This window comes from Phoenix dactylifera, chromosome 13, assembly GCF_009389715.1.
Source record: "Phoenix dactylifera cultivar Barhee BC4 chromosome 13, palm_55x_up_171113_PBpolish2nd_filt_p, whole genome shotgun sequence".
Lineage (NCBI taxonomy): Eukaryota > Viridiplantae > Streptophyta > Magnoliopsida > Arecales > Arecaceae > Phoenix > Phoenix dactylifera.
Genome location: NC_052404.1, coordinates 7,035,141 through 7,046,614, shown reverse-complemented (window position 1 = coordinate 7,046,614; position 11,474 = coordinate 7,035,141). Strand labels below are relative to the sequence as shown.

At 42.1% G+C, this 11,474-nt stretch overlaps 1 protein-coding gene across 1 annotated transcript; it reads right to left on the bottom strand.

Moving 5' to 3' along the window:
* Window positions 1-2,238: 2,238 nt before the first annotated feature.
* On the bottom strand, window positions 2,239-3,490 carry LOC103698830 (nicotianamine synthase 3-like). The gene has a single exon (XM_008780882.3). The coding sequence runs from the start codon at window positions 3,421-3,423 to the stop codon at window positions 2,473-2,475; it is 951 nt and encodes a 316-aa protein (XP_008779104.1). The 5' UTR covers window positions 3,424-3,490; the 3' UTR covers window positions 2,239-2,472.
* Between the last annotated feature and the right edge of the window lie 7,984 nt (window positions 3,491-11,474).

The window sequence follows — 11,474 nt, the reverse complement described above, 5'->3', positions numbered from 1 at the left end:
GCTTCGAGGGATCGATGCATGCGAGAACTAGCTAGCTCGGTGAGGGAGTTGGGAGCTTTGAGGAGGTGCTGTCATGGATCTCTGAGTTTCTTTGGACTAGTCCCTCTTCTTCTTCGCAGCTCATCTCCATGGCAGATTAAGTGCATCACTGGCTAACTTTGCACCCGTCCCCTGGAACGGTTGAAGAGGTGGTGGAGTACTTTTTATTGTCGTTAGGCCTTAAGTGTGGCCTGAATTATAATTAATTGTCCGTATGCTGGCTTGTTGGGTCCTTGCTACTGTCTATGCTATTCTCTGTTGATGAGAGAGACATCTAGGCTTGTCGAGGGCTGACCACGGCATTCTTTCCCTTGACATCTACCCTAGCTAAAGATTTGTGAGAGGGCTTTAAGTCGCCTGTCGATTTGAGCAAGCATATGGCAATGCCATAACAGTTTGTTGGTAAAAATATTGCAGCAGTTTATACATTGACAGTGCTAATGTGTTAGACTGTTTTAATGCATTTAATAATAGTCATTATATAAATGTTAGAAAACAGTCTGGCCTGTTTGGTATTCCTGTTGTTTTTATATTTTTGTTTCTCTATAATTCTCTTGTTCTAGTTTTTCGCTCCTTGTCTTGAGCTTCTTTCTATGCAAAGGAAGTGATCAAGGCTGTGTCCAAGACAGGGCTGTTAAGGTCAAAAGTCATGTGTAAGGCACTATCTGATATAACCCCTATTCACCGTTCTTTAAAATCTCATCTAACACTTGTTGAATTAAACGACGCCACGTGTCTAGCGAAATCAACGACCGATCAAATATTTGAATGATCAGCGATCAGTTATGCTCGGCACGATCTCAAACCGTCCAAAAAGAAATATCGTAACTGACTAGCGGATAAGAAAAGTGCTTAATCACAATGCACATGAAAAAGAATATCCTCACTTCTCTCCTCGTTCGTGAATCTCTTAATCTTAATTATGCGGATTCGCATTCTCTCCTATATAAATACCGGACACGGGGCCTCTAGGTACGACTCAAAAAACTTCCATCACCATATTCTAAAATTTCTACCACTTTTGTATCTCTTATGTTTCCTCTTAAAATTCTGCCTGACTTAAGTATCCGAGAGTTTCTAGTTGGACACATTTCGACAACTTTATGATCATTTTTTGTTGTTGCAGAATAGCTTCAGTACTATGCTATGTTTCTCTAACTCTACCAAGCAAAGCAACTCACCTATCAGCCTGCCCATCTATTAGGACGAGTTTTGAGTCGCAACAATATTTGTTTGGGTCGCGTCATGGCCTTGCTCCATGCAAGAGCAAGCCTTTGAAACGGAAACGAGTCCATGGATTCATTGAGAGGCCTACATGAGCCCACGTGAGAGTTTGTGTAAGAAATTAATACATTTTCTTGAGAGAGCAGGAACGAGAAAAGCCACACCCTTATATTTTCACTTTATGGTGACGTAATCACACAGTGACAGCAGGAAAAAATAAAAAAAGTTGGGAATGTGTCATATGCTTCATTTGTCCATTTGCATCCCTTTTCCTTCCCTTCAAGTTTTTCAACAAAAATCACATCAGGGAACCAAATGCCAGCAAAAAAACATATTCTTAATTCATAGCAACTGATTGGGTCAAATAAGCATGCACTAAAAAATCATCTAATATAATGCACTTTAGACCAGAACTTCGTATATAGGAAGTCTCAATAAGGAGTAAAGTTGGATCAGTATTAAACTGCGAACGTTGTTTCAGAGAACAATCAGGAAAGCTTGGATGAAAGTTGCAAGAAAAATTTGAAGGACAAAAAGAAAGACAAATTCTTAATTTCTTCTTCTGTTCTTTAATTAGTCATGTATACTGCAGAAAGTATTTGGAAAAAAAAGTTATGGTACAACATGGATGGATGGATATGATAGCCTGGACTAATAACAAATTTAGCGACAGCAAAATTATTATAGGATAAACGGAGCTCGGTTACAACAAAAATAATCTTAATCATAACAACTACGCAGATTTAAACAATAGCCAGTATAGTTCATCTAAACAAACATACAATATAAACTGCCTACTAGTAGAGGATGCATCCCTAACGATCTGACAGAGCAAAAGGTAAATATCACTATTAACAAGGTCATATCTGCTTCTTCCATCTTATCTTCGTTTTCTGAAGATATGCATGTATAGGTGTGGGAGACCCACCTCCATGCACTGTGCATAGGCTGTATGAATAAGACAAGACTCGTTGGTTATAGATAAAATTCTCGATTAGAACAGAAGAAACTTTTTCCATCAAATCCAAAAACAACAATGCCACCATTGATGCCGCTGATTGGTAAAGACTTCAAAAGCCCAGTACAAATTATGGTAACCCATACACCATCATGAGCATATAACAACAACAGTCGGAAGATAGGATATATAATCGATCATAACATCTTGCCAGCCAGCAATTCAGCAAGACATACTTAAAACTCCCACTCTCACGAGGGAAGCTCCTCCAGTGCCATCTCCTCCATCATGGCCCCATGCCCCCCCAAGTGATTGATGCCTTGCATCATCTCACAGCACTTGCAGGTCCTCATCACAGCACCCGTCCCCACCCCACCCTGCGTCAGCTTCCTCGCTATAATCACCGAGTTTATGACCTCGTCGCTTGGGTGATAAACGGACAGCACCTCGAACCCCTTGAGATCGCCGGGCTCGACCACGGGGTAGAGAAAGGCCCGGGCCCCGTGGGCGCTCCGGAGGACGAGGTAGGCGCCGGGCGCCATGTGCCGCGCCAGGTGCTCGACGGCTCGGAGTTTCTCCTCGCGCTCGACGCCGACGAGGGCGGCAAGGAAGACCACGTCGTGGCCGGCGAGCTCGCGGGTGAGGCCGAAGAGATCCGCGGTGAGGAAGGCCAGGCGCGCGCCGAGGTCCGGGTCGGCGCGCACCAGGCGGCGCGCCCGCGTGGTCGCGCTCGGGTCCACGTCGTAGTTGTGGAACCGGGCGGCCCTCATGTGCCGCGCGGCCAGCACCAGCGAGCTCAAGGGCAAGGGCCCCGAGCCCACGAAGGCCACCCGGGCTGGTGGGCTCGTGGCGTGCCGGGCCAACAGCGTGTGCTCCAAGAGGCTCAGCTGCAGATAGTTGGAGTAGTATGGGAAGAGGGCCAGGTGATCGATCGGGTTGTCGTAGGTGTTCGCTAGAATGTCGGAATAGTGGCTCTCCAAGAGGCCTTCGGCCTCGCCGCAGAGTTGGATGAGCTTGGATCTCATCTCCTGAGCATCTTTGCTAAGCTTGGACACATCTATGGGGCTTGGAGGGATGCAAGTGAGGACTAGTTTGGTGAAGAGGGTGTTCACTTCCTTGGAAGGGCTGAGGCTTGGGAGATTGGAGATGTTCTCATGGATCTCTGAGATTTTCTCCACCAACTTCTCTTCTTGGAACCCCATGACAGAGTCTAAATAGAGGAGGCTAGGACTTGAGAGAGGTGATAAGAGCGCGGGCTCTCTAGGGTGGTGGAGTGCGTATATATGGGCAGTGGGAGTGGGCCCCAAGGGCGGTGGATGGAAGGATCGGAAAGGGATGGCTGGTGATGGTGGTTTCATGTGGACGATCAGAGCGACGGGAGCCGTCCATCGGCTGGCGTGAGGTTCCATCATCTCTAGTTGCGCAAAATTTATTGTAGTAATTAGAGAACTCGAGAGTTACGTAAGCCAGTTATAGAATTTAATGGAAGTTTATAGCGGGATTCTCGTAGCCGTTTGGTTTCACACTCGGTAATACCGAATATGCCCTTCGGGGAGGGATATATGGGCATGCTACGAGATACCGGGTAGTTCTATATACACCCCCCCCTATCGCTCAGGACACCCCCCAAAAACCAAAAAAAAAAAACCCAAACTAACCTTTAGTGTAATTACCATATTGCCCTTGAAATTTTCTCATACACCCCCCTTCCTCCTCCTCCGTTTCGTTTTGAAAAGAAAAAAAAAAACACCCCTCAAACCCCCCTTAAACCCCTCCTCCCCCGTTCCCCCTTCTCCCTCTCGTCGCCGGCATTCTCCCGATCTCCGACCACCTCGCCGGCTTCTCCCGGAACCACCTTGCCGGCTTCTCCCGAAATTTTTTTTTTCACGGTTCGTGCTCCGTTCGGCACTGGATCGCCGAACAAAAGGCTTCTGTTCGGCTGAACAGTGCCGAACAGAAGCCTTCTATTCGGCAACCCTCAACCGAACAGATCTGTTCGGCTGCACAGTGCCGAACAGAAGGCTTCTGTCCGGCACTGTTCGGCCGAACAGAAGCCTTTTGTTCGGCGATCCAGTGCCGAACGGAGCACGAACCGTGAAAAAAAAAATTTCGGGAGAAGCCGGCGAGGTGGTTCCGGGAGAAGCCGGCGAGGTGGTCGGAGATCGGGAGAATGCCGGCGACGAGAGGGAGAAGGGGGAACGGGGGGTTTTGGGCGTTGGCGAGGTGTTTTGGAGGGGAAGAGCGGGGTGGGGGGGGTTTGGGGGGTGTAGAGAGCAATTTAGGTGAGGGGGTGGGGAGGGTGGGGGGTAATTTAGGAATTTTTAATTTTTTAGGGGTGTCCTTAGCAAATGGGGGGGTGTAGAGAGTATTTAATTTTTTTTTAATTTTTGGGGGGTGTCCTGAGCAATAGGGGGGGTGTATATAGAACCACCCCGAGATACCGTTTGGTTTCACACTCGGTAATACCGAATATGCCCTTCGTGGGATCGCGTACAGGACGTGGGTCCCAGTTATAAATGGGCATGCTGGCTTCTTGGGGGCCGACTACCGCTGTGTGCTGTTGTATGCTGATCAGCTTCATCAGACCTTGACTTTGGGGATCCTTGCATGGACAAGTCTCCACATATATCTCTGGATGTAGCCCTAGAATTTTAGGGCTTCCAAATTGCCTGTCAATGTTAACGGGGCTACGCCAATGCCATTACTTTATTATTGTATAAATAATTAAGTACAGCAAAAGTATATGGGGAATATAGCTTTCCAGCCCTTGGTTTAACTGCCATTTGATCATTAGTTTGCTCATCATACAATCTTGTGCCTTGTTTTATATGCACTTGAATCTATTTTAATATTTTCAGCACAATGAAACCTACTTTATATACACTTGTGTGCTTGTTTTATAGATATTTATATCTTGCTTCATACATAGGTTGAGGACTAAAATATAAAGGGCCAACTCAACAGGGGAGTGCAAAGTAAAATTTTCAGCACCAGACCCCAATTAATAGCAGACTACCGTTCTGTAACTAATTAACCTATAAGCTCGTATTGCGGATTCACAGCACCTAAAAACTTTTGACCAAGAAATTTTTATTTCACACAAAGTCATAAATGTTAGAGTTTTATTCATCTATATTAACCATACATTAGGGAGGACATGCATTGACGCAACTTATGTGACAACTGACAAACGATTCAATAGAGAACATCATTTACCTTGCATTTTGATGTAGTCAGCACGTACGTGCAAAATAAGTGTGAATGGAATAGAAACCAAACACATAGAACAAACCACAAGGATATGAAAATTTATTATCATCAAACCAAGCCAGTGGTTGCAACCCCCTCCGTCGAGAGGAAGTTACGTTTGAACTTAATTAGAGAGATCTTTATCCAAAGCATATGACAAAGAGCAACTCTTGGATTATTTCCATGAAATAGTTAGCAGTCCTCCTCTCACCATTATTCTTGAAGTAAGACATAAAAGCAGTTATTGTGTTGGATAATTTTGTCATGAAGCAAATAAATATGCGATTAGAAAATGGAGTAGGATAGATTTGATTGGAAGGGGACGTAAACTTGTTGAAGTCCAACTATTCATAGGTCATCTTGGTGTCCAATAATTGGTAGGCCATCAGGAAGAGACGAAAGAGTAATAGAGTTCAAGGGGTTCAGATGGCCCATATCATGCCTTCTCCTGACCATATTGAGCTGCCTCTTCAGCCAAAGATCTTATGCTTGGAATGTGTTCACACTAGCATATTGTTTGAGGAAAGAAACATTTGGGCACAGTGGGGCCACGAGCAGACAAAGACATCCAATATAAAATATGAACACCAAATGCTCATCCCATCTATGTCGTTTGGCCGGTTTAGACTTCATCATCTTGCCCTCAGGTGCTATCAGTTCCTCCAAGACTTCATCGGACCTCAGTTTGCCAACTTTTAAATAATCTTAGATGGTTTTCTTTCACCTGATCTTTTTTATCTCAATTTAACGATATCAATGTTTTGCTTCAGCATCTACATCTCTGAACACAGGCTTCTACAATAATTAGGATTGCTTATGCTCCTCATCAATGTTTTAAGTAGAATAAACCGTATTTGGGTCCCTTCTATTTACATTTGAAAATTATGCTTGGCATGTGAAATGGATATATAAGAAGCATGGATGGCTCTCGATCTCATCTGACTAAACATTTCTTATTTATGCAAACTAGTATATGCTTTCCTACCTTTCATTGCTCCCAAAAGAAGGAAAAGAAGGAAAAGGAAAGAGGATGGAGAGAGTGATGACTTAAAAAAAAAAAAAAAGATGGGTAGTTTAGTACAACAGACTCGTGTTACCGGCAGGATCTGAGGAGGATTAGATGTACGCAATCTTACCTGCATGTAGAGAGGCTGTTTTGCCTCCAAGTTATATGGAGCAATCTTATCTTTGCATCAAAGCTCATTTTCTAAAAATGTTGTTGTGGAAAAATAACTAACGGGTGGGCAATCATAGTTTAAACATTTGGTCAACAAAAAATGGTTTCAAGGGGACAACGTGATGAAAATAGAATCCAGGGCTTGGGATAAGTGCAAGGGAAAAATATAAATGGTTATGAATATATAAGATGAGCCATCCAAAACTAAAAACCGCCCCCCACCCAACAAAAAAGAAAAGAAAAAGAAAAATGTAGAAAAGGTAATTCAACAATCTAGTAAACGCACTCTAAACTTTTGGCCAGTGCACACTTTTTGTTTCTCCTTCAACAAAAGGAATTAGGCAGTGAGACTTTGATTTACAATGACTAGTGATGGAAACATTCACATGAGGAAGTATCAAAGGTCGTGATTCAGCTTCTAACAAAAACTCACGATTTCTAGCTGTTACATTCTCGTCAGGCAAATCTGAAAAAGAGGAAGTTGGACATTTTTTTCAATAAAAGGAGTAATGCATCAAGTGCCACTTGACATCCAATAGCACTTTACCACAGATGAAGGTGATCTTTGAACTTAATTTATATTATTTAATAAACATATGGATTTATAAGGTATCAAGAGTCTGTTTGAATATTCCTATAAGATTGGGCTGAAAATTCTATAGGATTTGTAATTATAAGCTGTCCATTTGAATATGGCCTTGTATCGATCAAATAAGTCCAAATCTTGTTAGAAAAAAAAATCTTTTCTTCTTCTTGTAGCCGAAAGACTAGAATCTAAGCTGAGTTTTGACATGCTCTTAAAAAGTAAAAGCTAGATGGGTTAACAAGCTTGATTCCTAAAGAATTTTCAGCTTAATTCTGTAGAAATATTCAAACAAACCCATTAAAAATCCAGAGGATCACAATAATGACCACCACGAGCCACAAAATACCGTGAAGGCCCTTGGCATTATGGTAGCAGAAAAGCAGACATGCTGCATGAGCCTTTAATCTTTCATTCTTGATTCAGTGGTTTAAGATGGCCGCGCACTCATATTTAAACTTCATCGCACTATTCCCTGTCAACCTCTTTTCCAAAATCAGGATGAGGAAACCCAGCCAGAATTGAATAACTGCAGAACTGGAACCAGATTATTAATACCAACTTCCAATAACTTATATTGGCTGCATTAGTTGCCATCTTCCTTCACTTCAACCTCTAAACTAATCCCATGGAACCCAAAGATCTTTGTTTAGATCCTGTCAGTATTTCATTCGGGCCCTTAATTATTCCAAAATGATCAAAGTGGCCATCCAAATTGGCTGGTCTGATTGATGGTACGTACACTTGAACTAAGATGAACCATAGCTGTCCATCTAGGTTTGCATATAGGAGGGGAAAGCATCAATGTCATGTGAAAAGAAATACTAATTTGAAGTTACAACATGTAAGATGAGGCAATGTAGAACAGCAAAAGCAAAACTAAGGATCACTTCTCCTGCGTTAGCCTTGGGAGCATAAAATTTTTTCTTTTAAAAAAAAAAAACTGTGAAAAAATTCAGTTCCACGTAAAAGTCGCCAACTTGTTTCTAAGAAACAATTTTACTTGCTACAGCGCGATTCCATTGATGAGCACATTGTGCCAACGAGTGACGAATTGAGGCGTCGAAGAGTCACTTTAAGCGATGCTCGAAGAACCCCCCAGTAGAGTTTGATGAAGCCTTGGTGGCTGGGCCCCTAAAAGGCAGTTCACATGGCGGAATAATAGCCTCCCAGACCATTAGTTCAACTGCGCTGAGGCCTTAAAGAATCCCTTTATCTTTAATCACCTATGGATTACGAAAAAGGAGAAAGCAAAAACGAACAAAAGGAAATCATTTTAATGAACTCCTCTGAGGATGCATCACCCCCAACAGTGACGCTTGGAAAAAAGTTTGTTTTATCAGAAGTTTTCATGTTGCTGCTTCAGCTAAAGCATGAGCATCACAGCCATGCTACAGAGATGGTCCTTCAACACCACCACCCCGATCATCAATTCCAACCATGCTCCTTTTACAGTGTTCAATGGGGTTCATCAATTGAAATCGTGTTAGGAGAGGAAATAAAATTAACATGATTTAAGCTCGAGCGTATGTCGAATTCCTGCTTGCTTTCCTGATTAGAAAAGGTGATGAGTTATAAAAGAAGTATCCCAACTTTTTGATAAATCAAAGTCTTCTATTGGGCACTTTGGATGGTAGGTTTATAATTAGTCATAGTGCTATCCTCAAATCATCTAATCTAAAGACCAAATTGTCTTTGACTGCATAAGAGATTAATAAAAGTAGATCCATGTATGTGCCATTGTGGCCAAAGCACATACATTGGGTAGCATCATTCCTAAGACTCTCTATTGTTTAATAACATTTGTTTACCAGGGTCTAAGAAAGATTATATACTGCAATGAGTAGGGCTGCGATGAGGAAGATTCCATGATCCTTTCATTGGAGGGTGAAGGCCACATGGTATTTTAGTATTTAAAAATTGACTACTAGAAAGAGTATTATATGAAATGGAGGAGAAAAATGGCCCACTACTGCAAAAGATTCGCGCAGCCTTTGGGCGGTCTCCAAAATATTGATATAAAATTGCAGGCTTGGAGATGATTTTGGTGGGTTTATCAGAGATTCTATCATCACATCTGGAACTGTAGCTGCAATCTAGACATTCTTGAATTAAAGCATCAGAAATTTTTAAATATGTCTTGCTTTTTGTGCATAAAATAATAGATGTGAGGGAGAAAAACCTTCCAAGGAATGAAAGCAGGTTTTAAGGTAAAGGAGTTTTATATAGAGATACTTGATTGCTTGCAAGTTTATTATTTCTGAGTACGAGTTAATTGAGGAAGGCAAATCACTAGTGTGACAATGACCTTAACTCAAAACCACCTTCCCATCCGAACTGCTCCTTTCACATAGTACCCCCTCCAATAATGCACTTATTAACTAGGCTGGTTAATACCTCCATTTCATAGTTTTGTTTTAGCGAGATCATTACAGAATTTTCTGGACATTAAAAACCTAATTCTCCGATAGGGGGATGCTCTCATTGCATGCAAGCCAAAAGTCATCTACATACATCCTTATAATGAAACTGACTCCAGCTCACTCCAGTTGTTGTGCCAGCAATTTCCTAGATTCCGATTGTCTTCTTTCTTGTCATTTATATAATCAATCAATCACCCTGTTCAAAAAAAAATAATGACTGTCTGCAGCTAAGGGAGGCAGTTCACAGATGGTATTATGTCATTACTGAACAGAACTCATACTGCACCCTTGGAGAAAGATTTGTAATGAACCAATTTTCCCAACTTTCTAGCTTTATTTAAAGTGTTTGTGTTCACTTACTGGTCTTCAGAGGATCTGTTACACACAATTATAACCTATACAATCAACTGCAAATCAAGTTTTTGAGTATTGACAAATCATGACAGGAGTCTCTCGAGGGAAGAAAAGGATGGACTACAACTCCAGTGCAAAGTAAGACTTTTATTCCAAGTTTCCAGCCTTTCCCTAGTGAAGGTTTTGTTAAGAAAATATAGAAAAAGCTGGCACTTTATACATGGGAACTACACCTACAGGGAGAAGTAAGAGTTTCTACTCTTACCTTCCCTTGTTTAATGCTTCAAGGAGCAGGCTTTACCCAAATCCTAGCCTGACACCTTGCTTTCCATGGATGCTTATTGCCAGGATGGGGCCATTTAAGCCCACTGCACCAGGACTGTGACTCCTCTGGACCACCAGACAATTAAAAAAATATTGCAAAGGCTAAATTTAGAGAGAGCCAGGATGTCGACACATCTTGTCATCAATATGAATAGAATTCAACTTCTCAGATCATAAGCAGAGCCTTTTCTCTCTTTTTCTTGGTGCAGAACAAGGCAGATCAATATCTTTATGGTAGTGCTCGGCCTTTCCTTCCACTACATTTGTCCTTTTAAAGACTTCCTTGGTGTTTTGACATTCCTTTCTCTTCCCCCCTACACTTTTTGGATGAGGCGTACTAGTGGAGATGCTCCTATGGATGTGGACATTTTTCTGTTGCATAATTGCACTAAAGATTGTTTCTTGTCTTCCTTCTTTTGCGAATTTGACCACTTGGCTCCAAAGAAAGGGAACACGGTGCGACAACTCGAAGCAGAGGGAGAGACAGCTTTTCCATCAGACTCCTTGCTGCCATGCTACTTTTCCTTCCACCTCTCCTTTCTGTCACCATAACCACCAAAAGCAATGGCTGAGGTTCTGGCGACCTTTCAAAATCTTCAACAGACATCTAATTGGATGTGGTAGTGACTGCAAGAACTCAGTGACTTGAGCTCTCAAATTTGTTGCAGGTTCCTACTCGGACTTGTTGAACCAGTTGAGTCAACTAACTGGAGATTCATGTGAACTGGAGAAGAACCAAAATTTGCTCTCTCCACGGAGAAATTTGCTTTCTGAGAACAAATCAAGGACTTCGGCCTCAAAAACAGACAGGAACCTCCAACTAGAGAAGGGTTTCATGCCGACCATAATCCAGACATTGATCAGATGGATGTTTGAAAATAATTGATCCCTGACTTGATACAACAAAAAGGACCATTTTTAAGTTTTCGGAAACACCAGATAAAATTCACAAAAGAAAAAAAGTAGGCTCTAGTTATGAGCCCTAATGTTAATGAGTTCGATATTCTAGTCCTTGGGCAGCAAATTCTTTCAGAAGTTTATCTTCTTGGCCATCAAACATCATTATACTCGTCAACCAAAGTTCCTATTTAAATTCGACAAGTCTTCTTTGGAAGGTACAGAAGTCAAGAGTTGGGGTGGGCG